General features: G+C 36.2%; 3 protein-coding genes across 5 annotated transcripts; all 3 read left to right on the top strand.

Moving 5' to 3' along the window:
* Positions 1–3943: 3943 nt before the first annotated feature.
* LOC128225115 (tubulin polymerization-promoting protein family member 2-like) lies at positions 3944–9213 on the top strand. 2 transcript variants are annotated; one of them, XM_052935149.1, is made up of 4 exons: positions 3944–4046; positions 6008–6214; positions 7199–7373; positions 8623–9213. In XM_052935149.1, exons 2-4 carry the CDS (start codon positions 6015–6017, stop codon positions 8800–8802), a joined length of 555 nt encoding a protein of 184 aa, XP_052791109.1. In that variant the 5' UTR covers positions 3944–4046; positions 6008–6014; the 3' UTR covers positions 8803–9213. The 2 variants fall into 2 exon arrangements, with proteins under 2 accessions (XP_052791109.1, XP_052791108.1); XM_052935148.1 differs by having other exon boundaries at positions 3951–4046; positions 6011–6214.
* Positions 9214–9473: 260 nt separating this feature from the next.
* LOC128213347 (uncharacterized) lies at positions 9474–14184 on the top strand. Its single transcript, XM_052918960.1, has 4 exons — positions 9474–9596; positions 10717–10930; positions 11587–11761; positions 11937–14184. The coding sequence occupies exons 2-4, from the start codon at positions 10734–10736 to the stop codon at positions 12150–12152; spliced, it is 588 nt and encodes a 195-aa protein (XP_052774920.1). The 5' UTR covers positions 9474–9596; positions 10717–10733; the 3' UTR covers positions 12153–14184.
* A 293-nt stretch (positions 14185–14477) lies between these two features.
* LOC128213356 (tubulin polymerization-promoting protein family member 2-like) lies at positions 14478–25200 on the top strand. Of its 2 annotated transcripts, none has more exons than XM_052918982.1 (4): positions 14478–14585; positions 19433–19636; positions 20169–20343; positions 24335–25200. In XM_052918982.1, exons 2-4 carry the CDS (start codon positions 19437–19439, stop codon positions 24515–24517), a joined length of 558 nt encoding a protein of 185 aa, XP_052774942.1. In that variant the 5' UTR covers positions 14478–14585; positions 19433–19436; the 3' UTR covers positions 24518–25200. The 2 variants fall into 2 exon arrangements, with proteins under 2 accessions (XP_052774942.1, XP_052774932.1); XM_052918972.1 differs by having other exon boundaries at positions 14485–14639.
* Positions 25201–25726: the final 526 nt, after the last annotated feature.

Here is a 25726-nt window from a genome sequence, read left to right as displayed (position 1 = left end):
ATTATGCTATTACCGAGGATTTAGTGAGGTTATTTCAACATTTGTCCTGCTGATAGAAAAGGTCTTCTGACATTTGTTATGTGCGATCACTTGGATCCCGTGGAGATACACTCTAAAATGAGCTTGGTAGATAAACACAGTCATTTGTGATTTCAGGCATTCAATGACATTTTAGCAAACACTTCAGGGTTTCTTATTTAATGATGATTTGGGCTTGATTTATTCAGTTTATTCTGAAGTGAAAATCAATAAGCACTTGATCATTTGGTATCAACTAAACAGAAATCCGAGTATATTCAACATTTTAATAGCAAATTGCTACATTCACTTCACTCTATACAGTAAACAGAAGTTAATGTACATGTTGTAAACATGTTTTTCAACAGAAATTTTGCTTATCCCCATTACGTCTGTGTATTGGTTGTATGAATTCAGCCCAAAGATTGACTATGCAATGTGAGAAAGTCAACAAACAGTTCTATATAGCCATTATAAACCAACTATTAACCGGTATTCTAATTTAAAGACGTAATAATTTCCTTATGTCAAATCATATTTACATTTCATAATATACTATTCATACTTTGGAGGTGTACCATGGTATATAAGAATAATAGTTGTTTAAAAAGCAAATCATTGGAAACTTGTCAAAACCATAGGAAGATCATCATTATCATGGGAAAAACATTGTCTATGTTATAATGAATAATGCTTTGATGTTAAGATATATGTCAGTTCTCGGTGTCATTTCTGTCTGCATCCCGTACATGTATGAAACTTCCACAGTGATCCTGTACCCCAGTCCTAGCCTATTTAAGATGACCCATTGTGTATAAGCATATACGCCCACATGATACAATACCGTATTATCGTATCTTGAAGAACGCTTTATTCAGAAAAAAATATGACGGTCATCATTCATCAAGATATATTTGAAAAAGGCCTTCATGGCTCATATACATCGGCCTATACAAATTCTGCTTGTGACTCGTGGAAAAACAGTTGTTATTCATTTTACCATTACATTGACCAGTTAATTAAGGGTGTATAGTTCGTCCTATGGTTGTATAACGCACTCTGTTCTCCATTTCCGACAAAAAACCTCCGATACTGATTGCGGAGTAAGGTTCCCATTCGTGTCATGATAATTGAATGTCGATACACAATCTTATAATTAAAGCCAAACCCTTCTTTGGCTGCATTCTACAGTAAAGTACAGTTTACTTGTATAAGTTAAAATAGCGCATGCATGTGCGTGTTACATTTTGATTAATCTTGGACGAGCATGCCGTTCAAGGTCATACTGCGGGGCGTAATGTCCTCTAATGCTTGTCTAACACACAGTCTAGTTTGATCAGATGGGACATGGATATATAGCCTGGCGTAGTGGTTGATAATATTCACTGCTTTAATATGAATTTGTTATTCACGTATTCGGATGACGCATGATCCACTTCTCAGCGGTATAATTTATTACCTTAAGCACTTAGCTCACCGGCTCAGCAGAAGAGTAAGAAACTATTCAAATTAATAAAAGGGGACATTTTGTCAAAATAGGCAAAAAGGTCGGATATTTTAAAAACAAGAAAGATCATTTGAGGGTGATCAGTGTTCCATAAGATTGACTTTGAATGAGTACATATAGTGCCCTTTTACGGACATGAATTTGTAAACAAAACTTTTCTTTCCTTCTTGGTATGTAATTGGAGCTGTCAACCCAATATTTGCGTCATTAGTGTGTCAATAACAGGCAACATTCTTCCATGACCTGCTTGAGCACGCCGTCAACATCTGATACGATATTCAATACTTAAATGTATTTCCAGTTTTTTCATGTTCGAGGCAAGCTCTACGCCTGCTGAAAAGGTAACCAGGGAATTGCCATGAAAGGTACCCGATGTACACATTGGTGATAGTGTTTAATGGTTTAGCCCTGGTGACCCCAAATTATTGTGTTATTTTTTGAAAGTTTAATGCCTACTTATTTCTAATATGTAAAATGAATAACATAAAATACAATATTGATTAAGCTATAATAGTTTAAAGTGTTGCTCTTTCAACTGCAATCGGATGAGAAATGCAATACTTCAAGAACAAGACAGTCCCCGCCCCTTATATGGGTATGGTGGTATTGTTACATGTGTATCATTGTGTTAAAGGTATCCCCATTTAACACTAAAACATGTATGCATCTGTAAAATATCATCAGTAATTATAATATGAATATCAAAGTTTTAAACAATTCCTGCAATTAAACTATATGTGAAAATAATAACCATCTTTAAATAAATTTATAAGACGAAGTCTGATAAATATAAACAAAGAATGAGAAACATGTTGAAGTATATTGATCCATTTGGCTTTTGTTATTTGTTTTTGAACAATCAGATTTAAGCTTTATTTGCATTACAATTTTCTATACTGATTTGATTTACTTTCATGACACATGATTGAAAATGAAATTCATTCTTTTCATTTCAATTTTTTTTACCATATATTATATTATACAAGTTATACAGTATTCTATTTCGTATATTTTACTTACGTACATACAAAAGTGCATGGGCAAGCATTTTGTCCGCTTTTGCAAGGATTGGTGGAAGGATGTTATCATGTACACACAATACAACTAATTTCTCACGAAGATCAAACATGTATAGCCCCTGCATTTTTAATTAATGCTTCGCCTTAAAAGTCTTGCGTCTTGCATTTAAGAAACTTTGTTTTTGAGTGACTCATTTCAATATTTGAATAACTCTTTTCGGAAAGCGCAATCGATTCTATATTAATTTGAAACTTGGATCGGTAGAATCGATGTTCAATTAAAATCATTGCGCCTTTTCTTACTGACATTTATGTCAATCTTAACGTCGCCTCCATTTTTCAATCATGGAAGTGTTTGGTTACAATGGCATGTTTATGGAAACGTGATGGAATTCAAAACATGTCTATGAATAATTTACATTTACCATTTGGTGATTTATTTGACACGGCGGAGGCTGTAGAATGAATAATGATCACTATCGCAACTTATGAATTGTTAAAACTTCCTTTGCACCTGGGATTTTGCAATATTAATAGGTTTATTCGTAAAAAACCGTCCTGGAAACAGTTCACTTTTCGTTCGTGATTTGATTTTAATTTAAGTAGTGAACTTTATTTTCAAGAAATATACCAAAATGATAATATATTCTCGAATTGTGGCAAACACGCCATACTTTGTTTAGTGAACACTTTCAAATCACCAATAATGTTATTGATTAAAGGTGGAAAACCACTTGCGTCCTTACATTAAAACCTACCATCAAAAGAAATGAAGCTCAGACATCTTAACAAATTCTTACAAAAGTGCGTATCAGCCCAGCTTATGGCTTAAAATTGAATCCGTAATCTTGTTTCTGTTCATTATCGGTATGCATTTGTGGCTTTGGAGGGCGCCCAAAGTCGCCCCCAATTGTCCAAGTGAATATGTGTGCGTCAATATCGGAGAAATAACAGCAATTCATCATTTTAGATTGAAACGACGGTAGGACCCCCCCCCCCCCCAACTTCACTTAACTTATAAGACTTTACTTAAACCATATAGCTTTCAGGTTTGGGGAGAAAGGGGTCGGGATGGGGGTAGCGGCACGTCTAAAGTTGCGCCCTTCAAAGTTCCGATCCTCTTATATACTTAAGCCTGGACACGCCCTGGTATGTATCGTTAATTTATTATAGTTGTCAGTTGTTGTCTGTTTATAGATTTTAACGATCGATTTGCGCTGTCCACTCTGTGGTCAGATGACTTTAATTTGACAAGTTCAATAACCGGTTATACAAACATATAACAAGAGAATTCGCGAGAGATTATGGCATGAAAGACTTATAATCCCAGGGTTGTATATAATATTAAGTCCGGACACATAACATGTCCAGTTCCCAAATCAATAGTCTGTAGCAACACATTGAAACACCAGAAACCAACACACCCAGAAACCAACACAGTTGAACGGTGCGTGCTGAGAGAATATTGTGAAGGAAATCTCTTGTGGAATATTAAAAGACAAGTATGTTATTAAATTATATAATATAATTATCTATTTGAGATCGAATGCTTATGTTCTGTATCATTGTATGCTGCAATAGAATACATGTATATATAATAATCGTTGACAAAATTATAATAATCTGTACTTAAATTGCAACATTTGCTCCCAGGGAAGCAGGCAGACATATTGATCAAAATGCGAACGAATATCCTTGAACTCTATTGCTATTTTATGTTTAAGATGTGGTGTGGGGATATGTTAAGTGCTATCGCTTATTTCCAAATTACCCTACTTCTAAATGCGAAGCCAAGAAAAATATAGGATCAATTAACCAACAGAACCTAAGCTAACATTTGAAGGTCAACTGATTTGTTTGTTTCTAATCTGTACAGGTCTGAGGTTTTATGTGATATATGTTCACATTTTATATGTGACGCAGCACCCAAGAGAAATGCTCTGTGTGCCAACATAGTGCATGTACTACGCATGTCATTTGGTTCTGAATCTCTATTTATAATATTCGTTTCTGCCGTGAAATATGCTAGCGGATTTAGGGGGAGGGGGGGGGGGCTAAAGTTGTCCAAGTGAATTTTTTATATCTAAATCCGCCCCGAAATTTCGCCCTTTATACTACAAACCCTGGGCCCAGTCCCGAATATGTCGCAGGTCTCGCGGCATTTTTGTTACAGAATTACTCTTTTGGCGAATATCCCATCAACCGGTGCTTAAGTCACACTTGGGAATGTGACGGTGTAAAGACATTATGCTGCCATTATAGGGCACGGGTACTAGACCTTTATAAACTCAACAGCAACAGCAACAGCAACAACATCCCGAACATGTATAAATTAGCGGTATTTGGAACTCTCCTGATGGAGCGGTCCTGTCTATAACGCGCATGTACACTATTATAAACAGTGCTCATTTTTTTCAGCCTTGTTAACTAAATTCATAATGAATTTTAACGAGGCCACGAACCTATACTTATTATGTTCAATAACACGAATTTCAATTCACAATGATTAATGGACTATAACACTTTTTGAAACGAAATACAATTGTATTGAAAGTTCATCTTGGTTAAAATCTAAATTGATATTCAAAATTCCAAGCCTTTTCTTTGAGAATAGATCGAAACGCACATAAATCACCATTATTGGGATTTCTTATCTATAAACATGCCCTGTCACTTCATACTTAAAAGCTAATACCTTTATAATATGAATGTCATGAACGTGCGTATAAGTACGAACTATGTATAAAAAATAACTCTCTGATACTCTTATTATATATCATTATATGAAATGTTGTGCATTCGTCTGATTGAACGAAGTGTGTGTGTGTGGGGGGGGGGGGGGGGGGGTCACGTTTGATTTTGCCATACGTCGACCATTGCTCCTCAATATCTTAGTCAGTTGCAAAGCAATGTATAAGTTCTTGGCATGGTTCTTTACCTCATGTCTATCACTTTTATATTGATCTACGCTTAATTATATATAAAAATAGCGAATATGCAAAAAAAAGCAACAAAATGGCGGTGTGATTTGTTACAAAACGTTCCAACGTTTTTTTTACGCAAACCGCGGGAAAGTTTGTCAAACACCGTCTTATATGTATGAAAGGAAATGACGTATTGACAAGACATCGAGTAAGATAAGGCAGTTAAGAAACACTGTTACTTTTGTCACTTTCTGAAATTACAAAAAAACAGCTTAATATGCAATACGTATCATTTAACATATTTTTAACATCTTTATGTTTAAACTATATTTTACTTTGTTACTGAATAGAATTGTGGTTAAATGTAGAAACAAAATAAACACTATACCACCTAAACAATATAAAATGGAAAATGACATTCCAAATTATCAGTGCCATATGAGAGGTTTTTGTCCGTCTATGCAAAAAATGGTTGGGGTATTCTGGCGAAATTTGTCTGCCGCCAATACGTAACCACAGAAGTGTATTGTTCCATGTAGCAGAAGAATGGCAGGCGGTGGTGACGACCTTGTGGCCAAGTTTCAGGAGTTTTGTACGCTAGCCGGATCAAAAGACAAGACTCAGATGACATCCAAGGCGAGCGGCAAAATGGTTGCGGACTGCCTGGAAAAGAACTACAAGAAATACGACATCAAGTCCATTTGTGACGCCAGCGTCTTCCCGGCTATCAAGGAGAAAGGGAAACCGTATGTATTAAAATTACTGATTGTATGTATTTTTTGGTCGTTTAAAGTTTGCTGTTTAGAGTGTCATGTATGGACAGCAGATTCGTCTACTTGCCAGAAGCCTTTTTTTTTCAAATGGCAGGAACCCATACACTCTCACGTTCATGCACATTCATCTCTAAAGATAATCCCAATCAATCGGGTTTAAAATATCCCCCCTCATTTGGTATGCAGTATTTTATTGGCTTATTAATGAGTGGTCAGAACTCGAGAGGTTTGTGCACTGTACATCAAAACGCAAAACTTGACTTACAATTATAGACAGGCACGGCACGTGTTTGTGGCAAGATACAAGAGTCAAGATACAAGTTAATATAATCTTCATTTAAAAGCTATTTTCCGACATGATGACAGACATAATTATATAATATAACAAAACTTACCACTGGTCTGGTGACTTAGAAATAAAAGCAAAGAGTTTTTAATAGGTAACGTATTAAAAAAGTATTTATTGATGTCGGTTCTAATTACGTTCAAGCAAACAAATAGAAAAAGCAAGATGGATTAGATCATAACATCAACTAGTTTTCCCGGTTGCACGGCCAGTCCATACGCGCACGGCTCCGCTAGTTGACACGCTTGAAAAGTATAGCATACAATTTAAACATCACATTTTATAAGTAGCATTATGTACATGGAAAATACAATTTGGTATAGTATTGAAGTTTGTAAAAATGTTGTAAATTAAATCGTTGTTTTTTACATTTGTTCGCTAGAAAAAATATTATATACAAATTGAGCATTTGCCAATTTACAAGACAGAGTTATCTTTATTATCGTTGAATTTAAGGCATTGATGCCAAAATCAGCTGATTCTGAGACAATTTAATTAAAAAGGGTCAAAACTGTCAACTGATGTGAGAGTGAAGCTTTTACATAAAAAGTCAGACGGAAAATAGGCTTTTTTGAACGAACCATAGATTCAACTGGCGTGCTTTTCTTCAGATTTATGACGGTGAACAAGGCTAACGTTGAAAAGTACGTACAGAAGACCGCACACGAGGTTGCCAAGCGCAAGACCAAAAACACAAAGATTGCCGACAACGACCCGGAAGTGGAAACCATCAAGGCCGACATGTGTAGCTGCATTTCCGGTGGAGGGCCGCAGGTGAAGGCCACGGTATGTCACCATAGGTCATACGTATTTCGAAACTTAAACTTCCAAATCGCTGAATGAAATTGAACAGGTTCTAAATGTATAATCGTGTGTATTCTTAACGACCCACAAAGCCCAAATTCTCTATCGTTCTTAGTCTCAGCTTCACACCCATGTTACATAAGTGAAAAGCTTTATTTTATTATTGTATTGTTATGCTGTTGAAAATTGCTATATGTTTGGCAAATAAAATATCTTACACTTGCATGTGAAAAAGTCTATACAATCTTTATCGTCATTCGCCCTAGCCAAAATCTTATTCATATTTCGCATGTTCGTCCCCTTCTTAGCGCATTTTCACCCGGCCAGCGCTGTAAACGCATCTTCAATTTTCGCCCCTTTACCACGAAAAGGCAAAAACACGAAATATCGGAAAGAATCAGCCATCAATGATTCTTAGTATTTGCTGTTTTGTGTGGGCCAATAACAATCGAGGATTTTTAAAATAATTTTCTGTTCAGTTATTTTACGTACTGTTGATCGATTCTTACGAACGCACCTGAAATAGTTTCATAGAGCATATTTTAGTCAGTCTATCTTTCCACCAAGTTTTACTTGTTTTACTAGTGTCAGCACACCCACAGAAACTGAACACTGTTTCAATATTATGATAATAACATTTCTTCATACATAACACTACTGGTAATACTTGTAGTTCTTCATACATAACACTACTGGTAATACTTGTAGTTCTTCATACATAACACTAATGGTAATACTTGTAGTTCTTTAAAGTCTCCCGATCAAATTAAAATCAGCCACGGCCAATGAACTTCATTTCCCAGATTTTTATTAAGTTTTATTGTTTACAAATTTAAGTACTAACTGAACACGTCATAGCCTGTGATCAAAGACAAACATTTTCTCTAGAGCTTCTGTTATCGGAATATCACCAAATGGTGTGAAACTCTCATTACGGCCTTTACATTATTCATAGATATTCTTTGAATCCACTCACGTTTCCATTTAGTTGTAACACCAACCTCTTAATGGTTTCATTCACAAAGTCGAAGTGATCAATAAATGTTGTTTTATATGATGCCGGTTGCAGAAAAGGTGCATTGTACATATCTAATTAAATATCGATATTTAGGCATTTCAAATGTAGCACCGGTGGCGCTTTCCTGGATTAACACAGGACTTGTGTCCTATTTTAGAGGCTTGTACAATACAACCTCATCGTTGACTCACTTCCCTATGTTGCGTTTTCCAGAAACAGTCAGCCACTGGGAATGTGGGCGGCCTGACGGACGCCTCCAAGTACACTGGTGCGCACAAGGAGCGCTTTGACGCCGATGGGAAGGGAAAGGGGATTGAGGGACGGGCAGATATAGCGGACAATTCCGGATATGTTGGAAACTACAAGGGACAGGATACATTTGACAAGAAATAATTATTAACGAACTTTTATAGTCTGGAAAAGTTAAGATAATTAAGTATTCGATTTATGTTTGTACATGTATGTATATATCTATGTATGAATGCATGTATGCTGACGTCAATGACATTTACAAACAGGAATATTATCTGTCTTGCTAAAGAGTTTTAAATTCGCTTATGTTGTTTGCTAAGCACACTTCTAATGGTTGCCTTTTTATTCTAACTGGCGAACGTATTAGTGTGATAGCCATTTTTTACCATTCTAGTTTTATATACACAATATGTGCGCGTTTTTGCCAACCCTTTTTTATGTTATTTTAAGTTGTACGTACATGCATTTGGATCAACCTGGAAAACTGCTGATATTTTTAAATATAATGAAAAAAAAATAGGCAAGCAATATTCAAACATGTTTCAAAATATCTGTGTGCCTTGCTATTTTTATTTGTTTTTACATAAACGTAATAAATATTGTTCCTGTACCGGATTTTGTCCTTTCTAAATATATATATATATATATATATATATATATATATATATATATATATATATATATATATATATATATATATATCGAAAGCGTTGTCTGACCCGTGAATACTGAAACAAGTCTATTTAATAAAAAAGCAGGCAGCGTGGAAAACGGGTCATTTGTTTCTAAGGCATGTAAAGGAATATGTTTGGTTTGGATACAAAGCAATCATGGCTAACACATGTATGACGTATGGTGTTGCGAAATGATACATACATGTGGTTCAACTTTGGAAACTCTTGAAGTGGAATTCAGGTCTGATTCAGGGAAGAGAGGTTTGTACTATTACATTGTTTCAAACTATTTGTATGTATTATATTAATCAAATGGTGTCATAATTTGAGAACAGTTTATTGTTTGAAATTATCATAATAATCTTGTTAATTAAGGCATAATCAGTTTTGCTTTCTTGACGATTTGCTTTCATTTTTACGCGATAATGCACTTTCAATATATTTTAAGTTACGGGGTTAGTAGGTGACCCGATATGGGATATAAAAGGCGCAGGAAACCATATTCGGGTTCCTGCGCCTCGTATATCCTATATCGAATCACCTTCTAAAACCATAACTTATATATCACATCGACAACCTGTTATGCGGCGTTCACACAGTGCCGATTATGGCTCCCGTTTGAGATCAGACAGCGCTACGACACGAAAAGCGAAAAAGTCGGATTACTATCCTCATTGATCTGGAATGTCCTATCATTGTCTGAACGCAGTCGTATATGTTCGTAAGAGAGTCCTACGGATCGGGAATGGTCCGGAGAGGTCGGCCAAGCACTCCCGACAGTTAGGTGCGTCCCGTAACATTCGGGAAACTCAGCCGATTTTGTCTAGTCGGATTACAATCGTGACTATGTCGTGACAGATTCGGTCGTTTTTTACCATGACAAAGATACAAATCGGATCAGAATCGGATTTAGAACGGGATAATCGGGACGAATTCTGCTGGAAACGGCTGGATCGGGACGCCTCCTGAACAATATGTTGTCGTGATTAAATAAATGTTTTTACAAATTTTAATAAAAGTTTGAATTTCCAGCCACGAATCACAGGATCTTGATCAGACTTTTGACACATTTTAATCGGGAATGGTCCTATCAAGGACGGCAGTAAAAATCCTGAATGTGTGACTTAGGCTTTAACATGTTTAAATGTTTCATTTATTTATCGGAATATACATCATAATCGGAAAACAGACGTCATTTTGGTACGATATAAATTTGGTGACTCAATATGGAAAAAATATGGGGTCATCACGTGACAGTCGTTGATCAATTGCGTTGCGTCATTTATGTGTGAGGCGTGTTATATATAAGCATATTACCACCCTAAATTTCATATAAAACCTCATAGCAAACCTTATTAATTCAGTCATCTTATTACAATAGCATACTAGCCAGGTGACATGGCGGACGAGCGGGTCTGCAAACAGTTTATGAAGGCGTGCAAGCTCTCTGGAAGTGAGGACGCCACCACTATGACGCGCATGTGTAGCCGGAACATCCGGCGATTCTTCTGGGATGACGTGGCTGATTTGGAGGGCGTGGACATGCGCCACTGCGAGGAAAAGGTTTTCAAGAATCTCATGAACAAAAAACATCAGTAAGGGGCACACACCGCAAACTGTTTGTATGTTTGCTGTATACATTTATTAATTTATTTACAATGGTCGGTCAACGTGAAATTAATTAACATGTCAGTGTAAAAAGATCTCGCGCAAACCGCATGCGAAAGTTGGAGAGCGTTTTGGTTTAAGCATGATTTCAAGTTTGATTGAAACACTTACGGATCTAATAGATGGGTAGTAGCTAGCATTAGAACCTCTTTCGTGATAACAATTTAAGCCATGACAACTTCGAGCTTGAATGAGGGACGCGAAAAATAAACCACAATTTGTGAAAAGGACGACTTATTAAATGCCGTCAAAAACTATATTCTATACTATACATAACTTGTTTTGTATGAAAACGTGTAGTGGTTGACAGAGAGGATGGAAGAAAATTATACTTTAAATTTGCAAGCAAATATCTCTGAAGAAATTATGAGAACAGACGCGCTGGAAGGCTAACAATTGGCCACGTGATCTCTGGTCGCCGTATCACTGAATTAGTGTGCTGATAAGCCACGCTTTGGCTATGACGGTTCAACCCGCAGAACCAGCTTGGAATGATTCAGTTCATCCCTGATAACATAAAATACTTCATGTTGGCATACACGTATATAAATACACTCATACTTCCGATATTTCATTATTTCAGACACATTAGGGTGGACCCTGCTCATGTTGACGCTTACATCACAAACCTCGCCCACGAAATCACGAAGATCAAGAGGGGCGATACAAAACTACCCAGGGACGATCCAAGAGTTACCGTTACCAAGGAGTTGTTGGAAAACATCGTCCGCAATACCAAAGTAATGCTGACAGGAACCGTAAGTAATTAGTACAACTTGGCAACATGACTAGTGAGAATGAACTAAAATGCCTTTACGGAAGGACGTTAAAATCATTTTGGATGTTTACAGAAAAATGATAGATTGAGAGAATTCTTCGTACCTCTTCAAACAATTAATTTACATTTACATTTACACACTTTCTAATTTTCAGATTGAGAAGCCTAACGATGGTCGAGATCCCGTGCAAGGGAAGGGCGGGAAACCGGGGGCGAAGCTGCACGAGAAAGCGGAGCCGAACCGAACGATGGAGAACATGAACTACCGCTTTAGGCGGCCTGACCTTCCCAAGGGCATGAAACACGTATTTGACTTGAGACATGGGAAGCCTATTGTGATTGCGAAGCGGGACTACGGGAACCTGTCATAGGCCTCTTGCAATGCCACTTTCTGCTGGAACTTTAAGATGATATAAAGGTGTTTATATCGATTTTTGTACACGATTTCCAAATACTTTGGACAAACATTGTTTATGAAAAGTGTGCGTTGGACGTGCTCACTTATCGAAGTTGTAAAGGCATAGCAAACTGAAACTGGTTTTATTTTTTCTATATATGTTATGGCATTTTAATAAATGCCCGTTTTTCATTCAAACGGTGTTTGTTTTCCTTCAATCCATACTAGTTCGACTTCCCTGTACATAACGTAACTTTGACCTTGGACTATTACATAAATGTGTACGTAGTTCTCACTGTTAGTTACACTTTGTGAAGCTCCAATGGAACCTTTTTATTTCTCAACTTATTTTTAAATCAAACTATTGGTTACATTTATCCATTTACAACTAAAATAAATCCGTACAAAACAACCCATAAGGGTTCTAATCAGAATATCAGTCAATGAAAAAGTGCAGCTAATATCTGAGGGCCTCCTAGTATCTTGTTACATTGTGGTTTGTCTTCAAAGGTTTTATTTATACAAAACAAGCAGCTGACTATCATTTCATGAACGATTATATAGATCTACTGTCGTGGCATTTTGAACATGTAACCGATAAGCTATTGTCAATGATTGAGTTATATAGTGCATACGTTCTGCACTTGGTTTTATTGTGGTGTATTTAAACAGACGTAAATAAATCGTATCTCAACGATTTCCATAATATTGCACCTGAAGTAGATGAATGGATCAGTGAGATATGGGCTTGGGTTTATGATTAATGTTCAAGTATTGATTGTCGTAATGTTCAAGTATTGATTGTCGTAATGTTCAAGTATTGATTGTCGTTATGTTCAAGTATTGATTGTCGTAATGTTCAAGTATTGATTGTCGTAATGTTCAAGTATTGATTGTCGTAATGTTCAAGTATTGATTGTCGTAATGATATTAAAGTTCACCCTTTAAATCATTAAAACGCTTTATGCTTGAAGTTTATTCATTTCCCAAAGAAATATTTCATCGAGTTTCATAAGCATCTGAAGCTTACGGTGGCAATGATGTGACATTCGTGTTATTATTCAATCTCGTTAAAACAATTTGCGTATTTCGTTTTAAAGACTAAGTTACTCATTCAAACGACTGCGTATTTCGATAAACGCGACTAAAGCATCTCGCGTCAATGACAATCAGACTTGTGTAATAATTTCACTCGAATTACATACAAGAGCCACACTCCATCGATGTTGATGCGCGGGTATATAAGGCGATTCTAGTATCAATTAAACGTGATACATAAGACGTTTTTATATAATTGTCCAAGATCAAAGTTACGTTATGTACACCGAAGTCGAACTAGAATGGGTTGAAGGAAAGTTTAAAGCTGCACTCTCACAGATTGAACGTTTTGACATTTTATTTTTATTTTTTTGTCTTGGAACGAGCCAATTTTTACAAAAATCCATAAAAAACACAGTTATATAAGACTGCTGACAAAATTCAGATCACAGATTTTATATTTAAGTACCAAAAATGATGTTTTAAGCATTTTTCTTAACCGTTTAAGCCATAATACATTGATTTTCGTACCGAAATATGAAAATCTACGATCTTATTTTGTCAGCAATCTTATATCATTGGTTTGCAGATATTTACGCAAAAAGTTGCTCTTTCCAAGACAAAATAAAAAAGTTGTTAAGATGGTCAATCTGTGAAGCAGCTTTAAACGAGAAACCAAGTCGTTTTGACGACATACGTTAGTTGTTTTAGCGTGTCATTTTGCATTTTAACAAGATCTCTTCGTCGTTTAAACGAAATACATAAGTCGTTTAACTTTTTTTAATCGTTTTGACCAGATACGTAAGTCGTTTAAACGAGATACAAAGTTTTTTAACGAAATACGAAAGTCGTTGTAACGAGATAAAAAATAATACGTTTTGTCACCTGTCTGCCATCGAAGAAGCTTCTTAAAAATATGTTAACTTCCGTTTGAAATTCCAATGCGCTGAATAAATGAAAGTGGCAAATATTTGTTACAAAAGCACAGTGAGTTATGGGCCAGCTGAGGGTCATCAGAATACATGAAATACAATAAGTGAATAACCTTGAACTTGTCAATAAATACGTTATTGAAATAGGACCCGCTGATAATAAAATTACTTGTAAAGACACGCATTCCCATATAAGCTGAAGAGAATTTAGGCTTTAATGTTTACTTACTTTTGTAAATATAATGTATTCATTGGCTATGAATAAAAACGAACTATTGAGCCAAGCTACCTCCAATAAGTGTTTTCACTCACGTGACAGTTATTGGTAGCAACCGGGATGTTTACATTGGTTACAATGGATCTTCCAATACTGTCGAGCGCAATTTCCCATTCTATGAACTCTAGCTGATATAGCGATCTTGCCCTGCTTTTGAAAGGTGCGCTTGTTAAAGAAGGAAGTTTTAAGCATATATATAAACGTTCAAATTTGTGTAAGTTTCTTTTGTAATTTGATTAAAGGAATTTATTACTGCAAAAAGGAGAACGTGTGTTTGGATTCTTTAAGTTTGCTTAATTTCATATTTTGGAAAAGGAAGTTTTTTTATTCAAATGAGTTTTTATTTTCATCTAAATGTGTTGCATATACAATAAAACTGAGATGCAATCGGAATATATCCCGTCTGAAGGTTATGTAATTCTTATTTAAATAAGCATATATACAAAAACAAATGCCATAAAATAACAAGCGGGGCAGCCGAAATGAATAACGTCTATCATATACTGAACTTTTACAGAATTGCATTCGAACGTTCTTGTAATAAATTAATCAATATCTGGCATTCTGGTTAAAGCTACACCCTCACAGATTAAACGTTTTGACAACTGTTTTATTTTTCGTCTTCAAAAGAGCCAATTTATGCGAAAGTGCAAGAAAACCACTGATAAAAGACTGCTGACAAAACATCGGACCGCAGACTTTCATAATTTAGTTAAAAAAATGATGTTTTATGTGTTTTTTTCTTAAACCGTTAGTAACGCTTTTAGCCTTTAAACAATTATTTTCGAACGGAAATATGAAGATCTGCGATCTGATCTTTTGTCAACATGCTTATATCACTGGTTTGCAGATATTTACGCAGGACTTGGCTCATTCATAGACAAAATCAAAGTGATGAAAGCACTGATGGACTAGGGCTTCATTTAGGGGAATGTTGACAACCATGTTCTAAGCATTGACAAAATCGGCTCACATCACAAGGGGTCACTGTTTGATGGGCTAGCTTAAACTTAAGACTAAAACTGCTTGCAAGCTGCAAAGGAAATTTGAAAAATCTAGTTAAGTGTGCGTAGAGTGAGGGGGGGGGGGTGTGCGTGTGTGGGTGTGTGTGTGTGTGGGGGGGGGGGGGGCTAAAGCGTTAAATCAGATAAAGTCATAGTTCTTTTGAATTTCTCAAAGTCGTTAAATCAGACTTGTACAAATTAATTTACGTGGTTGGCACACATACCTCTTTAATTTGATCAAGTCCTTTTATATCAAAGGTCTGTTATTTGCAGTTTCAGAGAAGATTTTCAATGATGAAATTATATACTATATAGAAAACCTGTCACCTTTTTTATCCAGTATTATAAAAAATCTCACTGAAATTAAAATTCTCTCACCAATTTTGGACAAATGGGAGCAATTATCTCATTGAAAATCTGACATAGAATTATCCCTGCATTAGTCACACTTTTTGAGCTTTGTGCTGTCTTCTTTTTGTTTGTCTCAAATTAATACAGCATTGGTTTCACTTGTTGTTTACGAAAGGGACTGTACACCAGATTGGCACCAAAAAAGTTTTTTTTTTCCTGTAACGAATCTAAGGACACTTTTTTAATAAAATATTTTACTCTTTGATATCGTTATTGTAAATAAAATACCAAAATGAAAAAAAAAATGCAGTGAAGTGTCGTATCTACTATGCTATGAAGACTTACTTTTACTGGGTGGAATTTTCCATATTAATACATTTGGCTTCATTTAGAATGAAACTCTATAAATAAGTATGCGCATATTTGATATTTTTTTATCTCCATTTTGCAAAATTGAAATCACATGATTTTTTCAAACGAACTTGTATTGCTTGAAAATTTACGTGTCAAAATAAAAATGCTACCCACGGTAAGATGAAAATAAATCCGTTTGATGGTGGTAATCATTCAATGTCGGCTATATTTCCTCAATAAAACACTATAAAATTCACATCATCAGCATCCGGAAGTAGTGATAACATACATGTCTGAATCATTCGGACGCTCTGATCAGAGTACATTTTGAGGTCAATAAGTAGACTGGTACCCTGATTTACTTTTCCTAAAAAATATATAGTTATACAGGTACGCGGCATATGGTTTTTAGTCAACATTAATAGTATTTGAACAATAAATACCAAAAATCTATTGTATTTAAAAAAGTGCTAAGTGCCATGCGATGATTAGTTAAAAAAACTTTGTATCGAAAAGAAAATATCACGGAAACATGCAAATTATGTCGAAAAAAAGAACAGGGACCGACTTCGGAATACCAACATTCTATACAAAGGATAACAATACTTTTTTAAACCAACTTTCCTGGTTGTTTTCTACTTAGACCGCACGCTTTATTCGCTTTACGTATGAATTCACAAGACATTTCGAATGCGCGACGGGCACCGCGGTTAGCTGATACTGGTTTCATTTCGAATAAAAGAGAAAGTGGGTACCAGTCTATCAATACAGAGCATTGAACGGAAAAAAATCGATGCGTAATTTTCTAATATGTTCATATTCTTATTGCATATAATCTGACCGTATGCAAGAACATTCATGTAGTTAACCCGATTAACCCACTCGCTACGTATGAATTTCTTGTGCTTCATTAAAAGAACATACAGTTTGCTTGAATTGTTAGGAGAATTATTTTTATTGGATGTTTTCATTGTTATCAGTTCTGGTACTACTTTGATTATTCAAATTCGCTAACCGCAATCCAATCAAAATACAGCGTATGAATACATTACGTCAGTGAATCCCCAGATGCGGCTTGAGAATGCAGGTATCGCGTTTATGGCTATGAACTAGGCCACAAGTGCCCTAGTCCAAAAATCATGTCAAAACGGTAAATCTGTGAGAGTGCAGCTTTAATCTGAGTTATGGGCCTTGGTATCAACGCGCGTGCGACAAATATCGTAGGATGAAGAATTTCAGTTCTATATCGAGTGAATGTCATAAATTAAGTTGAAGTGTTATCCGGTAAACCAAACAAACTTTTCCTAAACGAAAAACTTTAGACTTAAGTTTTTTTACAAATACATATACACCTACACAGATATATCGATTTCGAAAAGCAATCATACGGTACGTGCATTAAAAAGATGGTCCTATTAACGAACGATTCTTGTTGTTTTATATGCCTGTTTTCTATGAAATTCAATAACCTATGTTTATTTAATACGTCTGCATGGGCGACAGGCGGATCCTTTCCACATATTTCATGACTTGTTACTCACAAATACGACCATTTTTTCATATTCATATTTGAACGAGTTCGATAATCAGCAAATTTGCTTAAATATAAATCAGATGATAAATGCCCCTAAATCGTCAAGCTTTGATTCATTTAGCTGTATATGATTTTAAGTTTTAAAGTTCCGATTTACAAAACGTTGCTATGTGTATGTTAGAGTTTCATTTTGGACATCTGCATACAATAGAGCTGGCAACCTCGCCCGCACGGCAAAATTGGAATGTTTAACTTATTGGGTGATTGTTTATGCATCTACGTAAACTGTTGGAAACATCCTCGATTGCCATTGGCCAACACAAAAATGCAAACACCAATCACATGCTCCTTTTTACTACTGACTGTAGTTTAACAATTTAGCCTGGGTGGGAAAATTGACTGACATAAGTTATACTCTATGAAACTATTCTTGGTGCATTCGTCAGAATCGATCTACGTAAAATATGAACACAAAATTTGAAATATCCTAGATTGTCACTCAAAAAGTGCAAACACCAAAGTCTTCATAAGCATAATATTTAAAGCGAGTGTTACAACCATCACGATTGCTTCTTTCACTTTTGAGTTATGGCTTAATTTGTCCGCTCTCTAACTCAAGTTATCGAGTCGAACTCGAGTTACGAGTGTACTTTTGTTCGCTGCTTTCTCACATGCGTTAGATTAACAGCGAGACATCTTCAGTAAACACCGACTTTAATCACCATTATTGGTATATCGGAAATAAACCTTATCTATAGACATGCACTGTCAATTCACATTTAAGGCTAATACCTGAATAATATAAATGTCATGCGAGTGGGTTAAAGAGAACATTAACTCTCTGATACTCAATTATCATATTATTATATGAATTGTTGTGCATTTGTCTGATTGAACGAAGTTTGAAGGTCACGCTAAAATTTGCCACACGTCGACCGTTGTTCCTCAATATCTGTGTCAATTGCAACGCAATGTTTATGCTTTTGGTATGATTCTAAAGGTATATCAAATGAACCTCATGTCTAGGGCGTTTGTATTGATCTTTGATAAATTATTTTATGTATAAAGGGAAGTCAATGTGACAAGCATAGTATATCTGTCTAAAACAAAATGTTCAAACGTTTTATACGCAAGTCGCGGGAAAATTTGTCATTATATGAAATAAAATAACGCAAGTTTTACGGCCATCGACAAGACATCAAGTAGGATTGATGCAGCTCTGTAGAATGTAAGCGTAAAAAGATGTAGGCGCGAAAAGCATGATAGTACTTCTTTAGCAATTCTGTTCACAGGTACTAAAAGTATATTATTTCATTTAGCTAAAATACTTACTTAAATATAATTTTATGAAACAAAAGGTAGTTTATCTTAATTATCTCAAATATTATTTACTTTAAAAGCCTCAAAACTCTTCAAAAAGAGAATATTACACAATTTATAAAGTCTTTAAACCGTTTACCATTATACGTCCCATTGTGTCACCCCAACGCATGAATTCTTTTAACATTCCTGATTTCGATTTGCAATACTAAAGAGACTGTAAGTTATATGAATTTGCTAAAATAAAGCGTAATTTACAACACCTTTTTTCAAACACATAGAAAAACATTTATTTAAGTTGACTTCCACAATAAAACAAATGAAAAATCATCTACAGCATTGACATTGAATAGCATATGGGAGGATTTTGCCCGCCTATGCAAAAAATAGTTATTCGGGGGAATTTTGTCTGGCTGCTAAAAAATGTCCTGTTCCTGCTTACAGAAGAATGGCAGGCGGCGGTGACGACCTTGTGGCCAAGTTTCAGGAGTTTTGTACGCTAGCCGGCTCAAAGGACAAGACGCAGATGACATCTAAGGCGAGCGGCAAAATGGTGGCGGACTGCCTGGAGAAGAACTACAAGAAATACGACGTCAAGTCCATATGTGATGCCAGCGTCTTTCCGGCCGTCAAGGAGAAAGGGAAACCGTATGTATTTATACGCCTTTTATGGTTGTTTATTGGTTGGTATCAACAGTGTCATATAAACACCATTTCATATACGAAGAACTGGTCGATAAGTGGCTTTATTTTAAGGTTAAGGAACCCATTAAATCTTACATTCATGCATTCAAGATATTCCAAATAAATGCGTTTTAAAAAAATAAATAATTTTCGCTTTTAATAGCCTAACAATGATACTAGAAAGCCCTCTTGTGGTATGCTGCACTCATGGGCTTATCAAGGAGTGTTCGGAGAGGATGGTACGCTGTTGACCGGAACGTAAAATTTAATCTTACTCGGTACGCAGACTTTCAAAATAGTTTTGCAGTTTGGGACAAAAAATGAAGGATAATTGGGAACAGAAGGGGGCAGTACCGAATTCTCCTTCAATCCCTCAAAATTTAAAGAATAGCAGGCTCGGCACGTGAAACTGTCAGTCTGGAAATAAGCTTAGTAAAGAAATAGTTTTACGGCTCTTTGTTTGAACCCTATCTTCAACTGGCGTGTTTTTCTTCAGGTGTATGACGGTGAACAAAGTTAACGTGGACAAGTTCGTACAAAAGACAGCACACGAGCTCGCCAAGCGCAAGACGAAAAACAACAAGATTGCCGACAACGACCCGGAAGTGGAAGCCATCAAGGCCGACATCTGCAGCTGCATTACCGGCGGAGGGCCACATGTCAAAGCCACGGTATGTCACCAAAAGTCATACTTACTTCAATACTTACACATAGATGAATGAATAGGTTCTGAACATAATAGTGCACATACCTTAAATTTTCAGCCCTAGGTTTTACGAACCTTAGACTTGGACTCCGCAAAGCTCAGAAAAAAGTTTCGGAATATGTTTTGCTTATTTGAAATAATCTATGTTTGAGTAAATGAGATTAACTTGAAAATTCAGCGACAACTCATTACGTAGAACAGTATGGCCGTACCATTGTCTTTTTACATCCCTTCCTTCGAATTAATGTAATTTAGCGTTCAATTGAAATATTAAATTAAGATAGTGTAAGCATGATTATTAAAAATATAAATTAAAAACCGAATTACTTCAAAGTTTAAATCAAAAATAAATATTATCATATAAACCAAAATGGTAAATGGTCTTTCCCGCCCCGATAGCTCAGTGGTTAAGTGGTACTGGAAAAATGGTGTACCCGGTACTGGTTCAACTCAGGTAAGTTGTATCCCGTATTGGTGCTTTACACCGAAAACGTTAATGAACTAAGAGCTTGGGTAATAGCACCCGGATCACTTGTATCTCACTCGACATATTAAAGTCTCCATTGTCTTGATTTGACTGCGAATTGCTGTCACTTCGATCTCGTGTCACTTATGGCATTTAAAGGCAGCCTTTACATTAAAAGATACTGGGACTGGGACTTTGAACATATAGGATGTTTGTGGTTAAAATTAGATAAATAAATGAATACATGTATTACTTTGATTTAAATATTGCCCGAACTAAGAAATCAGTCCAAGGCGAACATATATGGATGAAGGGAAAAACACAAACAAGTTGATTACATGAAAAAGGAGCATTTATTCAAGTGTTATCAAACTATTATAAACGTGATATATAGTTTTGGTCAGTTTCGGGCCCCGAATTTCAAGACACAGTTAGGAGTTAGTTCTTTGAGATAATGTCGCAAGGCTGCCAAAGAGCGGGTCAAGTACAAAAACAAATCAAACTGGGAAATAGCCTCGTAGTCGAGGAGTCCAGATGCATCGGCGTGCAAATGTAAGGAAACGGTAGTAACCTTACGTCTCTGCAGGAGCAAATTGATGTCATTGAAATGTTCGACAAATAATTGCTTAGCATGGAGATCCTTTCGGCTTTCCCTGGACAGAGTGATCCTGTGATGAGGTTTGGAAATGTTCTTGGTGAGATCAGTCAGGCGGCATAAGAAACAGCGGCCTGGTCAAACAACCTGGCAAAAGAAATTCAGCAAACCTTGTAGCGATTGCAGCTCTCTGAGCGCAATTTTTCGGGACATAAAAGCCGAGGAAAGAAGAAAACGTAACTTAAAAAAATCATTTGTCCCGAGGCAAACGAGCCTCCATGAACATAGAATCTAGGTCTAAACCCATTAAAGTTACGACAAGAGTTTCAGTTTTCAGTTTTTTTCTTGTTTAATGGAACCAATATGAGTGAACACAATTGTAGGAATTTGTCTTAAGTTTGTTTGGCATGTTTGAGAATTTGATGGTCCCATTAGCAAAAAATCATCAAGAATATGATCCATGTGGCGACTCTGGAGCACAGTGGTAGCAATGTGGTGGAGCGCAGAACTAAATCCGGCATGGAGAAGACAAACCCATTTGTATCCAAATAATATTTGTCGTCAAATTTCAAACCAAGAAGATGGTGATCAGTGGGATGAAGGGGGATAAGGCGAAAAGCGGAATCAATGTCCGTATAACTGTTAAGAGTAGCCTGACCCAGTTCCAGTAGAAAGAACTGTTAGTGACGGATAGCAGATCTGTATTAGTAAAGTCGTTAACTGGCTACCTCTTTGGGAGCCAATGGGGCTAATGCGCAAATGTTGAAAGGGAGGGGAGATCACCTGACCCGACCTGTATCAATTTCTTTTTGTGTTTTTTTGACCACGTATGGATGATCAAAACACGATTTCAGGTTGGGAGTTGACATTTGAAACCCCTGGATTAAGTAATTAGCGATAGGAATAGGAATTGGGCGAAAACGTAATTTTCGATAAGAGTGACAGGAGAGCATTTTAATGAAGTGGGAGAGTTTGAATGCATGGGTTTTCAGGGCCTCTAAAATGAAAGTCAGACTACGTACGAAATCTGATTATGTGCGATGATGACAGGTATAGGGCTTGTAACATCAAATAGAAATGTATTAAGTATCGCACGAAAACTAAGCCATATGCGAACATTAAAATGACAGGGCTAAAGCTAAGTCATGTCAAACAATAACATCCGTCCAATGTAACTGACTAGATCTGGAAAATATTTGTGATTAGTAAGCATCCCAAGAAACTAGCCACATGCACGAAATACTGTATAGATTAAAAACAATCTTTGAATTTTGGCTAGGCAATCACAATCAGATATTTCTGAGAATGGCTACAAAAAGTATCAATGGTTTAAACGTGTCATGTAATGAGATGTTAATTTTGAGGTCAGTGGGTCATAGGTCAAGGTTGTGGTGACCTTCAGTTGAAAATCGGTTTACATTCAATATCTGAATAACGCTTTAGCTAAGGGACCTCAAACTTTGTAGGTAGGTTGGTAATGACAAACAGATGAACAATATTGCGTTTGTGGTCAGTGGGACAAAGGTCAAGGTTGTTGTGACCGTAAGCTTGAAACACGCACTTTCCTATCAATAATTGAAAAACAAAACACGCTTGGACCTCGAACTTTGTATAAGTCCCTCAAACATGACCTGTACTTTACTATTCGTATTTTGACGTCAGTTGGTCAAAAGTCAACGTCGTGGTGATCTTGAGCTGTTAAACCGATTTCGTTCAATAACTGAATAATGCTTGTATTCAGGTACCTCAAACTTGGTATGCTGGAGAACTGGATATGCTTTCTTTTAGTCATGTTTCAAAAACATTCGCGGCGTCATTAATGATTTGCATCAAAACTAGCCTTGCTACTGATTAGTACCGTAATGTAGTAGCGTAAAGGATGCCTGATTTATTATGAGCCTGATTTCTGCCATTTCGTGTTTTCGCTATTCGCAGCGAAAATGTAAAATCTCGCCACATGGCTTGACAAAAAATGTGCCAAATGGCGAAGAGAAAGTGCGCCACGTTGCGGACGAAAACGTACCAAGTGGCAGGGAAAATGCTCCACGTGTCGGGGCGAATATATGCCGCATACGTGTTTTCGCTCCGCCACTTCTTTCGCCACACTATTTCAATAATCATTCAGTCATTCATTCATTTCATTTAATATATAGTCCGCAAGGGAAAATTGAAAGCAATATAATACATATATAAGGGATATCTTTTTAGTAGATATAGTATTTCATGTTTTAAGTAATGTGTGAATAATTCATACACGTATTCTTTTGCTTCAATTTAACACAAGCAATGTATTCTATATATTGAATGAATCTTGCACATAAAGAATAACTGAGCATGCATAACAGCAATTGCTAACAGTCTTGATTGTAATTTGTCCGTTATAAATGTTATGAATATTTAACGATTCATTGCCTGTGACCAAAGACCAGCATGTATTCTACAGCATCTGTTTACGAAATATCACCAAATCTGGCTCATAACGGCCTTGTACATTATTCATAGACATGCTTTGCGTTCACTTACGTTTTCATGTTCTATTAATACTACCATCAATGTCGGTTTATATTCTGACATATACTTTATACAAAATAAATTTAGCTCGACTGTGTAGAAAGCATACAGCTTATTTTAAACACTCTCGAGACCGCTTACTGGGTCGAGTGTCTATGTTAGGGGCGACAAGAACGTACTTGACCAGAAATGAACATGGAACCTCTTTGTCGGGAGGCGGACACTCAATCTCTAGGCCATTCTGACATTTGCTGAAATGCTGCAATAGTTGTATTAGTAATTTTAATTAAACATATATTCAACAGGCGTTTCAAATGTAGCATGGCTCTCCTAGATACAGACTGGTTCTGGTGTCCTATGACTTCCCTAATTTACGTTTTTCAGAAACAATCAGCCACTGGGAATGTGGGCGGCCTGACGGACGCCTCCAAGTACACTGGCGCACACAAGGAGCGCTTTGACGCCGATGGGAAGGGAAAGGGGGTTAAGGGGCGGGAAGATATTGCGGAAAACTCCGGATATGTTGGAAACTACAAGGGAAAGGATACATTTGACAAGAAAAAATAATTAACAACTACTTTACTCTGGGAGATTTACATAATAAATATCTTGCTGTATAGTTTTAATAGTGCTGTTTGCCTTACACACTTTTAATTGGTTGTCTATCTATTGATCCAAGCCTTTTACTATTTGGCAAACGTTTTAGTGTGATAACCATTTTTTTTTACCATTCGAGTACACAAGCATAGAAATAAGCATTTTATTTCCTCCCAAATATTGGTTTGCTTTTATATTATTTTAAGTATTTAATGTTAACTAAGTACGTTTTTCTTTCAAGCAGAATAACTGCTGATAATTTTAGGTTCGGAATGGTTAGCAATATATAAACTATCTGTGTGTATTTTTTATTTTTGTTTTTATACAGTATACGCAATAAATATTCTTGGACCAAATTTTCGTCTTTTCCGTTTACATAAATCTAAAGTCTTGTGCGATCTGTAAAAACTGGAACAAGTCAATTTATTTAAAGAGCCAGCAGCATGGTTCACGAGTGCTTTTTTCAAAGACATGTCAAGTAAGATGTTTCAAAGAGATGTTGAATACGATATTTTGAATTTAATTTAAAGCAACCATGAGCAGCCCACATGTATGACACATGATGTTGTTAAATGATTTCTACATATGTTTGAAAACAGTGATTTGTATCATTATATTGTTTCAAAGTGTTGAAATATATTATTTTAGCTGTGTCATGATTTGGTATAAGAATGTTGTTATTTAAGGTTTGACTTAAGATTTTATATCGCAAGGATTTTGCTTTCATTTCAACGCGCTAGCAAATAGAAATGATGCACCTTTTATGTATACAAGAATATCGCCACTCTATATTTCGTATAATACCCCCATAGCAAACCTTATGACTACAGTCTACTAAATGACTGGCATACTAGACATGTGACATGGCGGACGAGCGGATATACAAACAGTTAATGAAGGCGTATAAGCTCTCTGGTAGTGAGATCCCACCACTATGACGGAACAAGCGGTTTTTCTTCAAGGATTTGGCTTGCCTGGAACGCGTGGACACGCGCCTCTGCGAGGAAAAGATTTCCAAATATCTCATGAACCAGACACATTAGTAAGGGGCACATACCGCAAACTGTTTGTATTTGCTGTATACTTTTATTGTATGCAAGTAATTAAATATATCATTGTAAAAGAAATCGAGAAAACCGCATGCGACAGTTGGATAGCATTATTTCAAGTTTGTTTGAA

Source organism: Mya arenaria, chromosome 2 (genome assembly GCF_026914265.1).
Source record: "Mya arenaria isolate MELC-2E11 chromosome 2, ASM2691426v1".
In the NCBI taxonomy this organism is placed as follows: domain Eukaryota; kingdom Metazoa; phylum Mollusca; class Bivalvia; order Myida; family Myidae; genus Mya; species Mya arenaria.
This window is presented reverse-complemented; position numbering and strand designations above follow the sequence as displayed.